Below are 23,412 nucleotides of genomic sequence, written 5' to 3'. Positions count from 1 at the left end.
GTTCCTCTGTCTGCATTCATGCCACAAAGGCCATGTGTTCCAACATACATTTGAGAAAAATTCTCAGCCAGGAAGCAGCCTTGAACATTATTTTTTAGGGCTAGAGACCACGTCCTGTCGGAAGGTCACTGTTGTCCTTTCCCATGAATGACACATTGATCCTGAAGTACAGTTATGTTCAAGAAGTCAAATCTAAAAAAAAGAATATTGAATCCACAAGATTTATGGACTATGGTGATTATAAAGGAAGGAGTTGAGTTTGATTCCGAGTATGTTTGGGAAGGGTGCATGAGTTGACCTAGGAGGTGAGTTTCATTTTGGATCTGTTGTGTTTGATGTTTCTTTGAGGCTTCCAGTTGTAAATTTATACTGAGAATTCAGGAAAATATTTAGTATATGTGACCAGTGCCGTGTTATCAGGATAGATGGTTTTGAAATTATGCATTTTTTGAGCTTGTCAAGGGAGACAGTAGTGATCAGTCCATAGAAAGAGACCTTGAGGACTCTTTTTAGGAATAAGAACAGTGATAGGGACTCAGAAGGAGCAAAGGAGTACCAGCTGCAGACAGGATTCCAAAGGGGGGAAAAATTGAGATGGTAGTAGAACCAGATCTATTATTTTAAAGGTATATATTCTTCCTTTTCAAGTGATATTTTATCACTCTGCAAACATCCAATTCCCTATCAACTTTTCACCTAATATTTAACAATTATTAATTGAATTAATTATTCCATTAGGAATTTTAAAAAGTTGATTTTTCTAATTCTATTATTTATTCTACTCCATTACTAGGCACATTTCTGAAAAGACAAACTTTCCCTTGTCACCTGGCACTATTGGTTTCTCTGAAACCTTTCCTACTGAAAAGAGAGGATAGGTTTTTCAGACCTTCTGTTAACGATTTAATTTCGAAGCAAGGAGTTGGTGTTAAATCCTCTTAAATAAATGGGAAATGAATAAAAGAAGGTTCTAGTGAATGGAAACTCTAATATCCCTTGCATAAAAATTGTATTTCACCCTATTTCCAATTGTTCTTTGTAGACATTTAAGTTTCTATCACTGATTATCTATCCTTTGTGGCTTGTTTGAAGTTCTTGTCAGTGTATTTATGGAATATGCTGCAAAATAATTTTTCCTTTGCTTCATTCTGAAGCGCACATTTTCAGGAAAGGTTCTTAGTATTTTGACATGTGGTGAGTCTCAGTTTCTTTGTTTGCTCCATTTCTTTCCTTAGACTTGGGCATGTTTTCTCCTTATCATTTCCATGCCTGTAAGCAAGGTCAGCTCTAATCCCTGAGCCTGGACCAGCATACTTAAGCTTATCAGCATTTTCTTGTGATTGTATTTATGTCCCATTACAGTCCCATTACAAGCTGCACTGACCAGAAACCGGATTGACTTTTCCAAGTAAACTTTTTTATAGATTTTTTTCCTAATAAAAACTACTTGCTGCAAATGTTGGACTATCAAAATCTAAAAATGATTTTAGCTTTTTCAGTTTAATTCTTTAAAAAATCCAAAAGTTTCACATCAAAGTTTATATTGGTAAATGTATATTTTTTGTTTCTTTATTTTCATATGTCACAGTGTTGACAGAGGTCCAAGACTATTCATTTATACCTGTTTTATTCTCTGGTAGAACTCATAAAGAGAAAAGAGTAACCTGGTCTACAGCTAAGAGCTATACAATGTAATCCTGTTATTGCACTTAAAAAATTTGATACTATGTGATGCTTATATAGTTTAAGGAATGAAGAGTAAGAATCAATTGCATACATAATATTTATAGCCAGACTGCTCTTAGCAAAATTAAGAAGAATATTATATTTCTGTTACTTTGACTAGGTGGGTTAAACAAAAGGTAACATTTTAAATTTGTTCTTATAGAAGATAATTTGGATTTAGTTATTGAACTCAAAATTCAGTTTCTCTACTTCTTCTTAATTTGTCATTTCTTTTCTGAACATTAAAATTAAGTTTTAAAGCTCAAAAGTCAAAACAAGTTCTTATAATTTACTCTTTGAAAGAGTCATCCAGTAGCACTTGATTATTCTGAGGAATATTAAAAACTTAGTTAATAAATATTTATTTTTGTTAAGATATAGCTTATCATAACCATGTCAGAATGAGTGATTATGTGTCTGTTGAAGTGTCAGGTTTGTGATAGCCTTGACCTTATCTTAATATTTTAGTTAATCCTGACAGTTTCTGAAATAGGTAACACAATAGCCCTAAGAATATAAAATCTCTTACTTGTAGTTACAAAACTACAAGGATCCCAAAAGTAGCAAATCTATTAGCCTTCCTTATTTTCAACATTTGGGGTAAATTGTAGAAGATACCCCAGGATATAATTATAATGTTAGAAAGAAGAGTAAAAAGGGAACATGGCATGATTAACAAATAATCAATGTCTTGCTTACAGATTTTTTTTTTTTAACTTTTTAAATGTACTTGCTCAGCCTTGGGGAAATTGAGTAGGGTTGGAGTATGAAGTATACAAGTGTTTTGTGTGTTCTGTGTGTGTGTGTGTGTGTGTGTGTGTGAGAGAGAGAGAGAGAGAGAGAGAGAGAGAGAGAGAGAGAGAGAGAGAGATTAGACTTCCCTGACCTCGGCACATTACAGCATTTTTGAGGTCTAATGTGGGTGTAATGTTCTCAGTCAGCTACTTTGTATAGACTTGGAAAAATATTTTAAATATATGGAATCATTCTCCTACTACTTCTGGTCTTGTGTTTCACAAGATGCCTTTTTGTTTTTCATTTTGAATAGAAAGATGAAAACTACAGAAGCCTCCCACGGGATACTAGTAACTGGTCTAACCAATTCCAGAGAGACAATGCTCGCTCATCTCTCAGTGCCAGTCACCCAATGGTGGACAAGTGGTTGGAGAAGCAAGAACAGGTAACATAAAAGCCTCCTTGTACATGTATCCTTGGTGCAACATCCTATCTCATATATACTTAAAATATACTTAAAACAAAGTTTCAAGTAGTAGGTTCTATGTCTGAATCCATCTAAAACTAAATGCAGAATATTTTTGTGCTACTCAAAGATTCCTTCTGAGTAGCTGTGAATATTTGCAGGAGATTTTCTGAAGTACTGCAGCTGGTAATGTTGCAGCAGCCCAGATATTTGGCAGTGAATAATGCAGTTTGTGAGGACAATTTCAAGGTTCTTTTCTTTTTCATTAGACAGTAAGTCAAGGAATCTGAAAGGCAAATTAAAACTTTTCATTATTCCTGACTTCACTTTATGAGAGGAGTATATACCATGGTGTTGTTTTAGAATCTAGTTTATTTTTGTCAGGTTTAGGCACTTGTACCTTTGGCTTAGTCAGCCTTTTTTGCTGCTGTGTCTAAAAGGACCCAACTGGAACAACTGTAGAAGAGGAAAAGTCTCTTTGAGGGCTCATGGTTTCAGAGGTCTTAATCCATAGATAGCAGACTCCATTCTTCATGGTTCAAGTTGAAGCTGAACATCATGGCAGAAGAGTGTGGCAAAGGGTATCAGCTCACATGATGGTTAGGAAGCAGAGTGTCCACTTGCCAGATATAAATATATACCCCAAAGGCATGGCCCTAGTGCCCCAGTCCTCCAGCCACACCCCGCCTGCCTTTACTTCCCACTCAGTTAATCTCATCGGGGGATTAATTCACTGATTGGGTTAACAGTCTTACAACCCAGTCACTTCTCTGAACTTTCTTGCATTGTCTCACATGTGAGCTTTTGGGGAACACCTCATATCCAAGCCAAAACACCCTTCATAAATGTTAATGACTTATTTTAATTGCTAAAATTTTTAAAGTTTGGCTAGTTTACCTTGTGAAACAGCTACCTAACAATTCATGAAGTCTGAATTGTTTACCATTTGCTAAAAATAACTCCTTCCAAGGGCTGCAAATTCTGCTTGGTGGTAAAGTGCATAATTACCACATGCAAGGTTCTGGGTTTCATCCCCAGCTCCAAAGGTGAGGGCAGAAATAGCTGGACCAAGACAGTGTTATATCACTACTTGAGAAGTGCTGCTTCACTGGTAAGCTGATTCCTCCAGTGTTGATTTAATGTTTTGGATTCTTATTTAGTCATGATATTTTCCATCCTTTCCCTTCCTCTTGCCCTTTTCTTTTGTCTTCCCGCCCCCTCCTTTCCTCTCTCCTTCATAGTGGGGAATCCCAGTGTTTTCCTTGTCATTGTAATAGTTTTTTTTTTTTTTTTAAATATCTGCCAGCCATTATTGAGGCATAATTGGCAAAACTGTATATATTTAACGTGTACGATGTGATGTTTTGATATATGCATACAATGTGAAGTCATTACCACAATCAAGATGATTAATAAATCTGTTACCTCACATGGATAGCGTTGTGTATATGTGAAATGAGAACATTTGAGATGTATTCTTTGAAAGAGTTTCAACTCTGTAATACCTTATTATTTACTGTACTCACCATGCTTTATATCAGGTCTACAGAATTTATTGGTCTTATAACTAAAAGTTCATGCCCTTTGACCAGTACTTCACATTTTCCTCCATGCCAGCTCCTGATAACTGCCATTTTACTCTGATAATATGAGTTCTATTTCACTTTTAAATATCAGTTAGACTATGTGGTATTTGCTTTCTGTGTGTAGCTTATTTCACTGAGTATAATGTTCTCTATGTTCATCCTTGTCACAAATTACAGGATTTCTTCTTTATTGAGGTTGAATAATATTCCTGTGTGTGCATCTGATTTTCTTTATCCATTTATCTGCTGATGAATCCTTAAATTGTTTCTATATCCTGGCTATTATGAATAATTCTTTTATGAAATTTAAGGACAAATATGCTTTTAATGTGGTAATTTTATTTCTTTTAGTTATATCCATAAAGAGGAATTGCTGGATTAGATGGTGGTTCCGTTTTTACCTTTGAGGCATCCATGCTGTTTGCCCCAGTGTCTGTAGTAATTTACATTCCTACCAGCAGAGTGCAAGGGTTGGCTTTTCTTCATGTCCTCATTAACACTTTGTATCTTTTGACTGTTTGAAAACAGTAGTCCTAACCAGGTATGAGGTGACAACTCATGGTTTCGATTTATAATTCCATGATATTCAGTGATGTTGAACATGTTATAATAGTTTTAACACTAAATATAAGCATTTTTGGTTACTTGATTAATTAGTTTTATACCCATATGAACTTTTTAAAGAAAATAACTATGTGAGCACTCAGTGGGAAAATGTTTTATTGTTTAAATATTTCAATAATTTTACATAATTAATAAGTCTGTTGCCTAAATATCAGAATAGCAGTTTTCAATTTAGATTAATGACATTAGTTGAAAGAAATCCCAAGCATTTTACATATTTTATCTCAGTTTGTGTTTCATGTAGTACAAACCATCTAAAATAATTTGGTGGAATATTCAAATATGAACCAGCAAAAAAGGACAGTTTTCCTCATACACCACTTTTTGGTATTGCAAAGGTTCTCATTTTTATTATATAGTAAGTATTAGCATATAAATATTGAAATGGAAATAATTTTAAACAATTAAAAAAAACCATGGAGATTCTACTTAGGAAACACTGTTTTCTCAAAATTTCAGATTTTTAAATGAATTGTTACTACATTATTACTTTAAAATAAATGTTTTTAAGATTTGTATAGTTGAATTTGCTAGTTCCTGATACTTGTTATTTGTACAACAGTAAGTCTGGAGGGAGGGAAAGCCCTCCTAAGACTATATTTAAAACTCAGCAACCTCAGGGAAGGTCTGAATTTTCCTTCCAGGGTGCCCCTCCCCAGTCCACCTTGACTGTCTGCTTCAGCTTGTCTTTTATTATGAGAGCCCTAACCATCGCATCTTTCAAATAGGATGGGGAACAAGGCCTTTGTCCTCTTTGTGGCTCTTTTTGAATGCAAGAAAGCCTTTCCCACAGCCTCCCAACAGATGCCCCTTAGTGTTTTGTTAGCCAAAATTGCATTATTTCTCTGCCCACTTCTAAATCAAAGGGAGTAAAATACCAGTGTTGGTTTAGACTAGTGGAGCTTAACCCCCTTGAGTTAAGGGCAGGGTCTTTGTCACCACTGAATATTATCAGGGTTCTGTTAAATCATGAAGGGAGGGCAGTATAGGCACATGAATGACAACCTGCATTAGCTAAATATGCTCAATATGACATTTTTATTGAAATACTTGGATACAAAGATTGGCAGCCCAAGGTTTTCTAAAAATGATACTACATTTAATTATATTATAAGGATATAACTTCTATCTACTGTTACAATTGTAGATTTGTTTGTGAGGAAGTGGTACAGTTTCTTTTTATAATTTTATTATAAAATATTTTTTGGAGCATAAAAGATTGTTTTGAGAAACCTCCCCCCTAAGACTTAGTCTTGATTTGTTTCTGTTGACATTATTTGATATATTTGTTTCACAATAGGCAGGTTTTGGAAAAACAGGTACTCCTCATTCTATGTAGATGACATCAGCTAGTTGATTCATAGGCCTAAACCATCTTCCTTGACTTAAGTTTAGAAAAAGGTGATGCATTCATTAAATACGGTATGAATGAGACTGTATACCTAGAAAAGTAGAAGCAGTTGGCGATTTCTCTTCAAGAGAATTAGAGTGAAATTTATTTACGGGACAAGAAACACACACACACACACACACACACACACTAAAACAAAACTCAGAGTAAATTTCTTTGCCAGAAGTAAGCACTATTATTTGGACAGAAGAAGAGTTATTGGTTCCACTTTATATACTCTCAGTGCAATCTGTTTATTTTGTTAACTATTCCCTATGAGTCATCTGACTTTAATGGCCCCATGTCTATTCTGAGGCTTTTTTCCCTCCATAGTTCTTGCCATTCCAAATAAAAAAGTTTGCATCCCATAGATAAAATAATGTTTTGTATTCTTAAAAATTAAAAAAAAAAAAAAGAATAATGATCAACCCTCAGACTTGATAATTTGGGATTGCCAGAGTAGAACTGATGGCTGTCCTCCTTTCCTTATGCCTCTACACTAGAGAGGTCAAGAGAGTTCTAGATTTTGTATGCCTCAGTGCATTTGTTTTTGCTCTATTTCCTACTAGAGTGCTTGCCTCTCATTATCTCTGTTGTTGAAGGCAATTGTTATCACATCAGCTTTGCCAATGGGAATAAACAGCAGAGAGAAAAGGACAATGGGTACTTTGGAATGCTGACCTAGAGGCACCTCCAGAAACCCAGAGTGTCTTGTTTTGGGCATGGACCTGATCCTACATAAGGGGATATTGAAGCTTCTTTCCTTCTGTCAGGATATTGGTGGTTTTACTTCTATAACAAAAAGGAGATGGTGTGTCTTAGTACAGCTCTGTATTGGGAAGCACTTGGGGTCAAAATGGCATGGTTTCCAGAAATAGTTCTCCTGCTTTTCAGAGATAAACTCACCTTGCCCAGAATCACCTGTAGCTCAGTCCTACATCAGATTCATCTCAAGAGGTAGAGAGCTGTTTATCTTTCAAAGGACATCCTTTTGGTTTATCAATCTGTGACTTCCTTTCTCTGAAAGATCTCAGAGGAAACACTGAGGATCTGAAAAACTAAATGGATTGTTGAAAAAATTTTTCATGCTTCTGAAATTTTGATTCTGAGACTCAGAGGAAACAAACAAAGAAAAAAAGCTATAGAACTCTTAGTTTTGATGTTGTAGTATGTTTTAAGAAGTTTGAATTCTTTTAACCATTACCATCTCCCTGACTCTGCATGGACTGTTATTTAATATTGTCAGATAATGGATCATAAGCTGACTTTGTTTTGTATCCTCACACTTTATTGAAACTAATAAATTCTACAAAAGAGGAGGCAGGAACTTTATAATACATGATTGGAAATATTTAGGACCTGAAAATGAGTGATCTTAAGGAAAATATAGGCTAATTGGGAGCCTGCCATTTTACTACTTTCTCTTGGTGAACAGTCCTGAACCCAATTAGCAGAAATAGCAAGCACGTGTAAGAGACCTTCTAACTGCCACTTAAGCTTAGTGAGAAGGGAATGACTGCCCTGACCTTTAGTGAAAACTATGTTCTAGGGTTCTTTCCATCAAGAAAAACTTCATCTAACTGGCAGATTATTCAGAAGGTGGGAAAATATCTTGAATATTTGATGAGGACACTGTTCCACTGGAACCTTAGATGTTCAATACCTCACATTTGTCCCCTTGCCAGCCAAATAGAAATTCCACCATCCAGGGTTGTATCTTAAAGTCTCAAAGCCAGGAGTTGTGAGAGCAAGGACAAGAGGGTGCAGGGATTGCAACCCAGGACCTGTGCATGCTAAGCATGCTCTACCACTGAGCTACAGCTCCAGTCCCCACAATGCCTTTTTTTTCCTTGTTATTTTATATACCTTTGTTACTTGTTCAAGTCATGACACATTGACTTTATATTTTTTTATGCAAAGTATTTACATGTCTGACCTTTGATCATATAGTCCTTCTGAAATGATAATGACTGAGATGGGAATAGTGTCTGTTTTTATATTAGCCTGAACAGGTAGAGTCCTGGATATTACAAAAAGAATACAACAAAATCTTAAATATAAGATATTTGTATATGGAGAAAAATGCTAGAGAATATTTATCTTTTTATTGTCAAAAATAACCTACTTACAGATGTTTATTCTGATGCTTCTTAAACCTTCAAAAATATTTTGATGTTGTCATTAATAGTGACATGATACATAATGGTTATATTCATATATCATGTTACTCTAAATTTGTTTTATTTTTTACTTTTTATTATATTTTTATTTATACCAAATGTTTAAATACTTAGGGCAAAAGTAAATTTAAAACAGTGAAAAAACATTTCTTAGTGTATTCAGGTTTTATGGAAGCATTTAAAATATTTATTTCCTTCCATGCCAGTCAAGAAGTAATTGTGGCCCTTGGTTTTACCTATTTTCACTCTGTCTTATGAGCTTGTGAGTGTTGGGGACAGACAGACTGTGGCTCCTGTTTTTGTGTGATTCATCACACTTGAATTTTTTCCTTATATAGGAACATCCTGTTTCTTTCCCAAGTACTTACTAGAATTTCTGGAAAAGAGGGTGGGGTAGGAAATCTCCCTTTCCTCAGATCTAGAACTATGTAGATGATATAAAGAAGTTGATTTCTGGATTATGAAGTGATCATACTTTATTAATTATAGAGCCAGAAGATGACTTATTTAGAAATCTAATTACAATAGCTGCAGACTGGCCAGTAAAATAACTCAATGGTCACAGCATTAAACAGAGAACAATCAAAATTCAGATGTAGAAACAGAACTTCATAGTGTCTGCTGTCATGTGTGGGAAACAAGGTCAGGTTCTGGTTATGCCAAAGGGTAATCGAAATGTGTTTTATTGTAGTTCATTTTATGATTATTCTTTAATCCATGGGCACTGAGTAACCAATGACTGTTCTGATTATTTGGTTTATTATAACCTAAGCCCTCTCATACTAAATTTATACAGTTGTATTTTAAAAGGAAGGAGATGTATTAATATTATTTGAAAACCTTTGCAAAATTTGTTTAGAAGCAAACATAATTGTGTTTTTCTCTAGAAGCACCAAATGTAGAAACTAATAATCTCAAGATTATATTAAAATTAAATTTAGTTCTAATGATTAAATGCCAGAGGTTTTTATAACAGAAAGTTGTTCTCACAATAACACCAAAAATAAAACCAAAACCAACCTTTTGGAAGAATTGTCTTCTTACCTGGATATATTAATGCAAAATTATTATTTTATTGTGCTTTCACGATAGGGTGACTACTGTTACAATACATGAAGAGACTAGAGGATGTAGCATATATTTTCCATGAGCCTTACATATATCCTACTTTCATTATCAAATATTGTGGACTCCACAGTATCAATGGGGAACAGGTCTGGAGTGTAGGGTCCCCTGTTGACCATCTTTTTAGAAATGATCCCCTGACTTCCTAGGGAAGCCTTGGAGGTCACAGGGAGGGGCACTTTCATTGACATTTTCTCCTGAGAAAGACAAGAAACATTCTGCCCTTACACATATTTAAAGACAAAAAGACACTGTGAGTCTGGGAAGCATGTGTCAGTATTAGAAACTTGCCCCTCCAATGACTGAGTTCTTGCTTTCTGGCCCTCATATCAATGGCTGTATGGCTGTATTCAAGGCAAATAAACTCCCCAGCCTTCATTTTCATTGTGTACAAAATGGGAAAAATAAATTTGGCAGATATGGATTTATTACAGGTTGAAATGCAGACCAAGTTTCTGGACTATTGTAGAGACTTCTGAGAGGCTGTTTTTCTTCCTTTCATTTTAGGTAAAAATCTGTTTAATGGTTTTACCTCAGCAACTCTGTTTTGTGTTGAGTAATTGTGTGTGTGTGTGTGTGTGTGTGTGTGTGTGTGTGTGAGTTGCACATGCATGTTTTGCTGGGGATTGAACTCCTCACAGCCTCACACATGCTAGACAAGAGCTCTACCACTGAGTTCCATCCCCATCCCTGACTGATTTGATTGTCTTAAATGTTATTTTCTCCTTGCATATTGGAAGAACCATTTGGTATGCTGTGCTGGTTCATTTTCATCCCTGGCGTATTTCTAATGCCCTCATCATCCTTTCAGAATTGGATTCTTATCTCTGTGGCATCTTATCAGAATTAGAATAAAATTTAATCTTTTTAAATCATCTCTGGTTCATTTCTGAAGAACATAATCTGACACCAAAATGACATTAGTGTTAATCTCTCTGTCTGCATCCATTTTTAAATATTTCCTTTTGTTGTTGGCAACCATGTGTAGTTTTAATAGGATTAAATGTAAGGATACTATTCAAGAATTCTAAGTGTCTTATGAAGGCTCCCACTTGGCCACTGGTTATGCATATGGATTCCTTTGCCATATAAGTGAAGTTAGGGAGGCCCAGTGTCACTCATTTTCTTTTGGAACGGATTATGCAGTTGAAGGGCTACACCTCTATTTTTTCCTTTCCCTTGATTGCTGACCACATTTATTGCTTTGTTGGCCTATGGTCCTAGAAGCCTGTAAGCAGCAATGAAGTGAGGCAGACATTCTACTGAGTGAAAAAAAAAAATCTTGGGTGGTGCATGGATTAACCTTCATGGGGAATCTGTTAGTAGCTGATGATTTCCTTGCCTGTGAGTACTGCTGCTAGAATCAGACATTTAAGAGCCTGTTCTATGGATGAAGATGCATTTTCATTTTTAGCTCTGACCTTCAGGTGCCTTTTCATATTTTCACTGCAGGCAGTCTTAAAGATTTTTGTTGTGAGTTGTGTAATTAAATATGATTGTAGAAAGAATATTTGCTTTATATTATATTCCCACCCATCTGTATGTCATTTGCTTTTGAAATTTTGGGTTTTATTTCTATATTTCATGAACAGTAGAACTGCTGTTCTTTAAAAAATGCTGGTAAAGAACTTGCATTAACATTTTTAGCCTACAATATGTTGTTTTCACTACCTATTTCCTACAGCCTGCTTGTAGAAATTGAATCACTCATAAGCCATTTTTAATTTGCAGATTTTTGTGATCGAGGTATATATACTTTTCTTCAGTGCTACACAGACTTTTCCCACCTACCTTGAACATGGACATGAAGTGGTCCTAAGATGTTCCTATTTTAAGGGATAAAACATTGGTTTCTGTCTTTATCTCCACTGGGGTCTATGTGAGTGTGCCCTGTGATATTTTTCATTGGTTCTGTGTATGAACAAGTCTTTCTGTTTTTCCTTCTGTTTTTCATGTTTTTCTCAGATGTTATGGCTGAGAATGTAGATCTCCTTTCCTTAATCATTCCAGGAGGAGGCTTCCTTCACCTCTCACATGCCAGTGTCCTCACTTGTGTGCTGTCTCCAGTCCTTCTGTCCTTCTCAGACTTTGGACTTTGTTCTTTATGTTAAATTCACAGACAGCTACCTAATCATGAATAGCTCTGCCTCTCTCTGGTGGATCTTTCCAATCAGCAAATATGTGTTCAACTAACTCCACCCCTTTCCCTCTCCTAGCCTTTGTCCTCCTGTTGCCTCAGCCTGGCTTGCTGTCCTTGTGATTCTCAGATTTGGTTCCTTCTTATCTTTCATATAAAGGATCACATGAAAGAACCTTCCTTAATCCTCACATTTGAAAGAGGATGACATCCCTGCTGCCTTCCATTATTGTGTCTTTGCTCACTATCCTTTTCTTTATAACATTTATGAATTCCAGTGTGTCTTTGTTTCTATCCATTTGTTGCTCTAAAATGGCTTGGGCATTGTGTGTGTTGTTTGATGTTTGTAAATACTAAGCCCTCCTTTTCTTTTGTTCTCTTTTTTCCTCCCTCCCTCCCTCCCTCTCTTTCTTTCTTTAATGTTTGAATACATTGAAAAGAAAAAGTTCCTATAATGTTCCCACTTTTTGTTTTTTTCCTTTTTTAATTATTATTATTATTTTTGTTGTTTGTTTATTTGCGGTTCTGGAGACTAAACATAGGGCCTCATACATGCTAGGCAAGTTCTCTACCACTGACGTATACCCCTAGACCTCTTTTTATTTTGAGATAGGATCTCTTTAAGTTACCCTGGCTGACCTTAAATGTGGGATTACAGGTATGTACTGCCTGGCTGACATCACTTTTTCTGATACTGTGTATTATTGGTTTATTCTTTATGGAGTTAACTAAATTGACTATTTCAAAATACTGTATGATAGTGTGACTTTCACTAATTATGAGCTAAAGAGTGCAGATTATAGGTAAATGAACAAAAACTTGTTAAATGTTAAGACGTGGACGTTATTAACATTTAATAACGTGGGCAGATCTATTAACGCAGGAGTATTATTGCATTGTTGGTACTTGATCACAAAATTGCTGTTTCTCTGTATATATGATGAAAAAGAAGATTGAGAAATTATTATAGATTAAAGGACCAACAAATGAGGGGGTAAATGTAAGTTCTTTCAAGGGAAAGCAATTTTCCTAATTTGAAAAACTAGATGGCATAGGCAGGGGAAGTTGCTCAGTGGTAGAGCATTTGCAGCCTGCTTGTGCCCTAGGTTTGATTCCCAGAACTGCCATAAAAAAACAAAACTTGATGTGATAGAGAGCACAGCCTTTCATATCCATAAGGTTGATCATTTGTGAATTCTCTTTGAGAATGTCTTATAAAAGTGAGCATGGATTAAGTGTTAAAAGATGACCTAGCACGATCAGTCTTCTCCCTGCCTCATAATGAGGTCTGCTGTATCACAGTTGCTCACAATGGCTCTGGGAAACCTGTCTCTAAGGGCTTTCCAGAGCAGGTGATGGGAGTAGTGGGCAAGAGTTGCTCCTACTTAAGTGAGGTCTTTATGGGACACAAGGAGAATAAAAGGCCAAAACATTATTGTTTTAAAGCCGATTGTTGTCAGTTTCATAAGCTCTAAAACATTTAATTAAATATTTAAATGTTTAATTAACAGAAAATAAAGTTTCTATGTAACTAGTAAAAATATTTGAGCAAAACTGTTTGATTATGATAAATAATATAAAAACAATTGAATTGAATGTAATATAGTTAATAGTCTCCTGAAAATGCCATATCATTTTACTGTGAGTTTTTTTTTTTTTTTTCAGAGTTTGGAGGCCTTTTCATATAATAGGATGAAAATGAACTATACTATCAGTTTAGGGCTCCAAAATGGCAAAAATTTCCTTTTAGATATGATTTTTTTCCCTCTTTTTATGGAAACAACAGATTACTGGCCCTTGTATGTTCAATTTATAAAATATAAATATAAATTCTAATATACCTTTAATGTTGTATATAGTGTATACATGTTTTTAGTTTGTTTTTTCTTATCTAATTCCTTGAGTATAGCTTCTTTTTATGTATGCTTTTTTTAACATATGATATTTTGATATGGAAATTATGTTGAGTTTTGTAAATTGCTTTCAGAGAGAAACTATTCATTATTTATTATGGTATTGCACAAAAAGTTTCTTAGTTAATGGAATTGATTCTGTTATGAAGATGATCTCATACAGGCTATAGAGAGTGTTTTATTTATTTATCTATTTATTTATTTATTCATTTATTTTGCTGTGGATTGAACCCACTGAGCCCCATCTACAGCCTTGTTTTTTATATTTTATGACAGAGTTTCACTAAGTTGCATAGGGCCTTGCTAATTTGCTGAGGCTGGCCTTGAACTTTGTAATCTTCCTGCCTCAGCCTCCCAAATTGCTGGGATTATAGGCATGCACCACCAAGAGCATTTTATTTTTTAACAGGTGACATGTATGTATTTGTTCATTATTGTTCTGAGTGGTAATTAGGCACCTATGGGATATGAGTAATTAAAATCAGAGGTCTTCCCTATGACTATGGAATATTGAGTTATATTAAACTGTATGGTGATTAATTCATCACATTATTTCTTATTTTTAAGATTGTATTTGATTTTTGCATAGGAAATAAATACACAGTTCCCAAAACAAACATTATACGTATATATACAAAATAATAGTTTCTCTCCCACAGCTCTTTCAGCCACTCTTTTTCCCATATGTGAATCCTTTCAAAATGGTACCATAATTTTTAGAGCAAATACAAAATATATTCTCTTTTTACATTCTGATATAGATAACATTTATAATTTTCTGTGCTGTTGCTATTATTTGCTTAATGTAGCTTGGTAATCTTTTGTCCATTTTTGAAACAGTTTTATAATTTTCCTTTGTGTAGATAGGCTATTATCTACAGATGGAAATTTAGGTTGTTTACTGTCATTTACTGTTTCAAAGAATACTGCAATAGATAGTCTTTCTTTGTATCCTTTTGTATTATATCTGAGATAAATGTATAAAAATGTATTTGTACAAAGAATGCATTGTATAAGAATGTATACATTTATAACTGATAGATGTTTCCAGACTGACCTCATAGACACTGGACCAAGTTACATTCCCCTAGTACTGCCCAAGAGATCCCATCCCCTCTATCAAATCACCTTGCCACAATTTTTTTTTTTTAAAAGGAAGGAGTGTTGGGCCTTGAAGCCTAGGCCTCTTGCATGCTAAGCTCATATTGTACCACTGAACTATACCTCCAGACCCACATGTTAGGTTTCTATTTGCTTCTTATAATTCTTACAGTAACTTGGATACATGAATTCGTTAGGAACAAAACCAATAATTTTCTTGTACCTTGGTATACACAAAGATGACATGCTATTGTAATTTATTTCTATGTTAACACCTTTTTCCATTATGCCTTGGATTATATGTTACACAATAATATAGAAACCACCATATGAATGATTTCAAATTGTGGTAACTAATGCAGTCTTCTTGTCATCTTAAATATGCTATAATGTTCTTGATTGTTGGGATTCGTTGAAGAAAATTTATCTTGAAAATGAGATGGGTGTTGATGGAATGTGCTATTGGGGGCTTAAAATTTTTGATAAATAGATATTAGTAGTGTTTAATTTCTGGCCACCCTCAATCAATGAAGGATTGCTGGCAGTTTATTTTCTGTTATTAGTTTATGACCTATTAGGACCAGATGTTCTATTCTTTTCTCCATTGTTCCATCACTTATTAGCTTAGTTGAAGACTCCTGGATGATAAGAATCCTGTCTCTAGATGTACTGATTGGTTTACTTGGGAAACCCCTTATTTTAGATTTTTCTTGATATTTAAAAATTTTTTCCCTTTTTGATGTTTATGGTAAGATGTTGCCATTTGCGGTTAAAAAAAGAAAATATCAGAAATGGCCATAAGTACAGTGCTTTTTCTCCTTAGATTTTTTTCCCTGTTAGACGCGTAATGAGCGTGTTATGTAAAATATGAATAACAAATGTGGAATTTATAAAGGTTCATTTAAGTGTCTTTTAAAGACCTTTTACCATTCCATAACCCATGTTTTCAGACATCTTTATCTGTAATTTATTAAATGCTGTGCCTCATAAAAACAGAAAAATAATTTGAATAGCTTAGGGTAAAGCCCCTGTGAACATGAGTAAGCACTCACATGTGAACTTGTTATGTTATCTTGAGGTTTTTAAATTTATTTTTCTTTACTAAAGACAACATCACTTGGGATTCTAACACTTATTCCTTATTCCTTTTCTCTGTACTTCTATCCCTGGTGATTATTTTTCTCGTCCATTCATCCCTCTCCATCCCCATTTCTCCTTTCCATATTCAGACTGCCATCAGCTTTCATGTAATAGCCTGCAGTCCCTGTCATCTGACCGTCCACTGCAGTCCTTGATGTGTGATAAAGAACACTACTTTACACTCCAGGGCTTTGACCATTTTTAGGAACACCAAGAACTAAAGTGCTTAACTTCTGCTTGAAGTCACAGTGCCTCGGACTGAAATAGCATGTTATGTTAAGAAAGTTCCTGAAATTCCTAAGCCTTTAGAGCAAGCTTCCTGGCTTTCTGCAACATATTTCAGAGGATTGTGAGGACCTCCTTCTTTTGTTCTCTCCTCCAGCCATCCATTATTTCAGACACCAGCCTCCTTAAGCTCCTAAGGCTTATCCACATGCTGTCCCTGCCAAAACCAAAACACCCAGTAGTGTGTTAGTATTTTTCCCATCATGGCCCTTACCAGATTTCATTCAAATTACATGTCTTTCTCTTTGAGGGCAGGACCCACTTGTATTCCCCAGGATGCCTTCATTTGTTTCTTTCCTTTTTGAGGGATGAATGAATGACTTGACTTCTGGTAACATTGGATCTCCTTCATATACTTGAGCTTCCTAGCCTAACCATAGTTTTATTGAATACATTTGTTATTGTAAATGACTATCTGCTTGTAATTTGTATATCTGAAAATATTTTTTTCTTAAAACATTTGAATAGTAAACATTTTGATAAGAAATATCTTATTCCATAGCAGTATATATTTTTCTACATTAAATGTTTAACTAAGACTCTCCTCTAGCTTAAGCTAGAGAAAGTTTGAGGGGAGAGCAAGGAATGTTAGTTTGATTATATCAGCAGAAATCTAGGCTTTTGGACTTATTCCTATTTTAAGTCCTTGGAGGGAACTAATTTTCCTGAGAACTTTGTATTTTAATCATAAACAGACCCAATACAATAATACTTTCATAAACCTTTGGCTGAGACTTTGGTATTAATGTCCTGAACTTTTAAAAAGAGAAACATATTTTTGTGGATTTGCCAAGAAAAATAAGTCTCAATTCAAATAAGAATAATGTATTTATTATTTTAAAGAGATTTTTCCAATGAGCAGTGTGTTAAACTTTTTTGCTAAGTTAGTTGTCTAGTGTTGGACATGACAGAGGCAGGGAGTTGATGTATTTTCTCTTGCTCAGTATAATGACTTTGAATTTAAAAATTTTTACTTTGACATGCCAGTAAGTTATGGTGGATTATATGTTATTACTTAACTATTAACTTTTATTGCTTTTGTTTATTTTTTATTAATGGATGAATCCTATATTTTATTTCTTAAATACCTTTGTAAGGACAAAATATGCAGAATAAATGTTGAAGATAAAATTGTTTTCTTTTAAACAGTTTTATTTTAATGCTTTTTCTTTAAGATATCAGCAGTTTACCTTTGCTATTAGTAAGTAGCTGAAACCTCACTTTGACTCTGTGACATCCTTCTGTGGCTTCTCTGACATTTTCTTTCTAAGCTCACTTGTATTATTGCCAAAAAGTCTTTTTGTTCTATTTGCCCAAATATGAGTCCTTTCTTTTGATTGATGTTTTATGCATTTCATTGGTGAATTTCTGTTTTGCTGGTTTCTCTTGCCATCCCTTTAGTCTTGTGTGTACCCTCAAGTACTGGCTGGTCCTACCTCAGAGTACTAGCTCAGTTTCAGCATGAGTGAATGTTTTCCATGAAGTTGTGCAATATATATCAGCCTTGGTGTGCAGAAATGCTCATCATTTGTGAAATTATAAGTTATTTTCAAATGTTTTCTAGACCTAGAAAATTCCACGGTGGTCCATGATTTTCTTATTTCTTTCAATTCTGCCATGTGTCTCCCAAGTTTCAAATATATATTTTCTTCTTCTTCATATTTCTTCTATTGCCAGGTGCCATATATATTTGCCTTCATTCTTGCATATGAACACATCTTTCAACTTTCATAGCACCTGTTCTTATTTTAGCCATATTCCTTATTATTGAACTGATGTAATTGTCTCTCTTTACCATATGTTCCTTTTAAAAATCAATTCTACATATTCTTATTCATTTAATCTTACAAATCACCATTTGGTTACTTTAACCAACTTTAAAAGCATGAAGGAATTCACCACTGTACCCTGATTCATTAGCTTGATATTCTGTGTTCTCTGTGATCCACATTCCAACTTTACTTTTTTTGACATCATCTTCTACATGATCTCATGTATTCCATGCTTATAAGTGGCCACTGTACCTTCTGTTAAAAAATGTTCCTCTCCCTCAGATACACCTAGAATGATAGACTCCCCCCACCATTTCAATTGGTCTTGTGTCATTTGTTGTTTAAATTAGTCTTTTATCATACTGAATTAGAACTTGTTCTGAAACAGCACTCAGCTTGAAAAGTGGAAGGAGTGGAAGGATCAAGGTTGTTTGTCATGTAGAACAAAGTTGGATCTTGGCATGCTACTTATGAACAGGAATTCTGAGTAAGCTATTAACCTCTAGATTCTGCAGGAACTGGAACCTGAGTTGAAATGGTCACTTAAGGAGAGAAACATTCCAAAAATCTGTCTTAACAACAACCAAAAATAGTATGGTAAAAATTTAAGGAAACCCAAACAGTTCATTTCTGTTAATGATCTTTTCACAAAATTTCAATTCCTTATAATCCTAAGAATAGTTTCTAGATAGATTTTGTGTGTGTGTGTGTGTGTGTTGTTGTTGTTGTTGTTGTGGAGTAAAGGATCTTCTGGTGCTTCCTGTAAGTGTAGCATCCTAGGAGCAAGTGATGTAATGTGCTCATGACCTAAAGGCTTTGGTTTGATTTCCTGCCTGAGGCATTTATTATTTTGACCTCTTTAGCCACCTTTTCTTCATTTGGGTAATTGGGAAAATTCCTTCTTTCTTCCTAATACACTTTTTACAAGCTTTAATGATCCTAGCATAGTGGTAACAGCTTATGCTCTTGACTCCAAAAAATGATTTTTGCATTCTTTAGCTGTGTGACCTTGGCAATGTTGATTGACTCTTTTCCTGTTACATTTTCTTCTTTATAAATGGTAGGTGATAGAACCTGTCTCATAAATTTGGGAAGGATTAGGTAAATAACATAGCTCAATTGTTAATAAATGTTAGCTAGTTTAATTACCATAATGTGCTAATTTAAGCTTAATGTAAAATTTATTGTTCTCAGTCATTTACTCTGTTCCTAGTGGTTGCTCCATGTTTTCAATCATTACATAGAAAACTTGCTGCTTATCTTTGAATGTAAGACCTTGTTGGATTGTATGATAAGCAAATTGTATATAATATTCTATTCTTTCATTAAAAATTCTAGGTTATGACTTGCTGTATCTAAAAGAAAGTTTTAGTATATGATCAGCATTATCTTTTTAATTTCCATGTTGTAGATGATTAAGCTTTTCATATAGTTATACACAAGGATAAGATCCATTGATGAAAAAAATTTAGCCAAGAATATGCCACACAGCATATTCTCTGACTCTTCTGTAAATGTAAAAACTTAAATGTCTCTTTTTAGCTTACTAAGAAATACTAGCATTATGGTTGAATTTCTTTGTGTAAGTGTAAGTGAAACAGGTTTTTTTTTTTTTTTTTTTTTTTTTTAACTTGTAGCTCTAAGCTTCTCATCTAGGCTGATCTTTTATTTAAATTCCCAGGGTTATCTATGTTGAAGTAAACTTAAAACTGGCATTTCAATTCATGGCTGTATTTGCTATCTCAGGTCATAAGTGTTTCAGTTAGCATTCTTGAGACTTAAATGTTCACTCCCAATTTCTGAGATTTTGCTGTTTTTTTTCCCCCCTCTTTCAATCAGAGTAATAGTCCTTTTCAAGTTCTATGCTAAAACTCCTTTGAGTGTTAAAATATATGTTTTATTCTGATTTGAAAGTTAACACTAGAATTTATAAAATTCAGTGTCCAAAAAAATTATAAATTAAAAAAAAAATATTGTCTACTGTTACTCTTTTCCTTTCCACTTTCAGCCTAGGCTGGAGGCTTTTCTTGGGTGCACCATTTTGCATTGCTTGCAAATTTTCATTGATATTTTGTAGTTCATTTAATATTTTTTGGTGTGTGTGTGTGTGTGTGTTATTGTGCCAAATTACATAAAATCATTTAATTTCAGTATTTTTGTGTGGCTTCCTTTCGTTTATAATATAGACTACAACTAGTTCTTGCCTTCTTTAACCCTATCAGTAGTTTGAATTTGCAAAATCACTGGCTGTAAAATCCTCTCCTGGTCCTTTTTTCCACATTGGCTGGCTCTGACCTCTTTTCCTAGAAGATTGCAGAAGAAAATATTGCAATCTTCTTTCACCCAAATAGTGAAAGGCAATGTCAATTTTATCTATATTTTGAATAATTAATTTGTATTGTAATGTGAGTTTTTAATCCTTCATTTCTAAACTTCAATAATCCAAATATAAGCAATTCGTAGGCTTTTAAGTATTTTTAACAGTAAAACAATCATAGGTAATTGGCAGAAGATGAGGTTTTCATTGTATTCATCTCTTGGTATTGTATAGTCACTGTGGTCAGGGTTGCCAGGAAAGTGTCTTCTTCAATTTGGTTTCCTATCTTAAAGGTTGTGACAGTGGCAGAGAGAAACTAGGGGGTGGTTTTTTACTTGAAACCATTTTTTTGGGGAGCTGCCCACCTTGTAGGAGCCTGAATCTACCTGCTTTCTCTGTTTTATAGCATGTTCTGGTTGATATAACATATCTCCACTCCTCTCCTTTGTCTTCTTACTTTGCCACAGAATTTCCACTTCACCTGACTCCTTCCATATGTCTACATATCTTGACTAGCTCTCATTTTACTCTTCTTCACAATAAGGACATTTAACTCGAATTCTTTGAGAGTCAGCTATATTCTCAACACTGAGAGTGGGGAAAATTTGCAAAGAAGAGCATTCTTTTGAATAGTGTAAATATTTTACCATTAAATTTTGGGGCTTCAGCTTCCAGCATTATGAGTTATTTTAGGTTTCAACTTAACATGTATTGTTATTGAGAAATAATTTTAAATTAAACTTTTAAAAACAATCAGATAGTTTTGATTTCTAAGTTGCCTTTTCAAAGTCTGGTTCCCAAGCCTTGTTTATTCATCTTTAGTATTGACTGCAGGCATTTTTGTTTGGTAAAGTAATGCTGTCTCTTTTCTAAAACACTTGACAGTCTTTTTGGCTAGCAGAGGACTGGAATCATTGTTGTGCCTACAATAAAGTGGTGGAATTGGATGTAGGGCATTTGTGAACATTCCAGTGGATGTCACAGGCAAACGTTTGAGGACTCTGCCATAAACTTCAGGACTTCCTTGGATAAGTTGATGGTGTTCACTTTGAGCCTTGAAGCACTGGTATCATCCTGGAGAAAGAGCCATGAAAATAGATGAAGTTTTCTTTGTAGGTAATTAGGTGTTGAGAGTGTAGTATGCAAGAGTGAATAATATGGATTGTAGATTTTAGAACTGGGTTTAGATTGTAAAAGTATATATATATATATATATATATATATATATATATATATATGTAACATTAAGAGACAATGTTGATGAATAAATAAAAAAGGTCAAATCTGTCACATTGGTACTGAAGGAATTACCGATTTCATTACTATTAAAGCATGTGAAAATGAGTTTGAGAAGAGTAGGTCAAAAAGGGAGAAAGTCAAATTAATAGGGTTAGAAATAATGTCCTTAACTCAGGCTGCTGCATTGGAGATTGAAGAAGAAATTTAGTAGAAATTAGGAGGTAGATTCGATTGGTCTTGAACATAATTGAGATGTGGTTTTCTGTGAATAAGACACTGAAAAGGCTTATGGCAAGTTCAGTAGAATGGAAGGATGTGCACCATGTTTCTAAAGGGTTGAGGAGAAGGTAGAGGCAAAAAGCATGGAATGTTAAGATAAATAGACCAATGTGTGTGTTTTGTTTTTTTAAATATCAGGGCGATTGTTGCCCAGTTGCCCACTATTGGTAAGAAGCCATTGCTCACTTGATAGGGTTGTTTGCTCATTTAAAGTTAGAACCTTAATTACTTGCAATAATGAGTCAAACCTCATCATGCTTCATATTTGATTAGTTCCTTCTGGAGTCTTTCAAAGACCCTTCTGGTTTGTAGTGACCTAAATAGTTTTGTGTTACTGAAATACATTTTATTGTCTATGTCTTCCCACAGTTTATTATGAATATATAAAATAACATTGGTCTTGATTTTTATCCCAAGAGGTTCTGACATTAAAATTTCTGGTAAGAAACGGTTTATTTTTGTTTCATAGAATATATGAAATGGCTGGTAATTTTATTTTTATCCTTTACATGCATGGCTCTGTGTAATGAGATGACGGAACTCTACATCATCCATGTTTAGTTTCTCTTATTAGTTTCCTATTTTATTGGTGTTGTTAGGTAAAATGTTAATGTATAAATGATCGTACTTTATGATATGACACTTGCAAATATAGAAATACATATGACCTTCAAAAGAGCAGGGAATTTAAGGGTTAATGTTCAATCTGTGGTGAGTTGCTTTTTGCTGGAATAATATTGCCTAGGGACTTGCTATGAATAAGGAGATAAAAATTGAACAGAGTTCGCTGGTTTCTTTTCAATTCCCCATGTGATTATAAATTTAACAGGTTGTTAATATTTGAACTTTAATAATGGTTGTGTGAGTTGAAAAACGCCACTGTGATTTTTAAGGTGGTCTAGAAAACCTGGGTAATTATTACATAATTCAACTTAACTTCTTGAAACTCCAGTTCTCATAAAAGCAATTTTGATGATAGTAAAAGCATGCCTGGCTTTTTTTTTTTTTTAACCCCATCATTCAGTTGTATATGAGTTTATATATATGTGAATTTTGGAACTATATGTGGGGTAACTTTTGCTCAATAAGAACTACTAGTTCTTTTTTTGTTTCTTTTAACTTTTTTATTTATTCTTTTTAGATATACATGACAGTATATTTTGACATATTATACATACATGGAGTATAACCTCTCATTCTTGTGATTATACATGATGGGGAGTTAACACTGGTTGTATGTTTGTATATGAAGACAGGAAAGTTATGTCTGATTCATTCCACCGCCTTTCCTATACCCATCTCATCTCCCTTCCCTTCACTCCTGTTTGTCTAATCCAGTGAACTTCTATTCTTCCTTTCCATACCTCTCATTGTATGTTAGCATCTACATATCAGAGA

At 34.3% G+C, this 23,412-nt stretch overlaps 1 protein-coding gene across 24 annotated transcripts in view; it reads left to right on the top strand.

Moving 5' to 3' along the window:
• Nucleotides 1–23,412, top strand: part of Pard3 (par-3 family cell polarity regulator) — a 667,456-nt gene that overhangs the window by 333,518 nt on the left and 310,526 nt on the right. For all 24 annotated transcript variants that reach the window (XM_058580585.1, XM_046448315.2, XM_046448314.2 and 21 more), the window contains one exon: nt 2,774–2,905. In XM_058580585.1, coding sequence (XP_058436568.1) covers nt 2,774–2,905 — 132 coding nt within the window. The remainder of the gene's footprint in view (nt 1–2,773; nt 2,906–23,412) is intronic.

This window comes from Marmota monax, unplaced genomic scaffold (genome assembly GCF_021218885.2).
Source record: "Marmota monax isolate L192 unplaced genomic scaffold, Marmota_monax_Labrador192_F-V1.1 WCK01_AAM20220418_F8-fsc00066, whole genome shotgun sequence".
Taxonomy (NCBI): Eukaryota; Metazoa; Chordata; class Mammalia; order Rodentia; family Sciuridae; genus Marmota; species Marmota monax.
The sequence above is the reverse complement of the archived record's forward strand: the minus strand, read 5'-3'. Positions and strand labels throughout refer to the sequence as shown.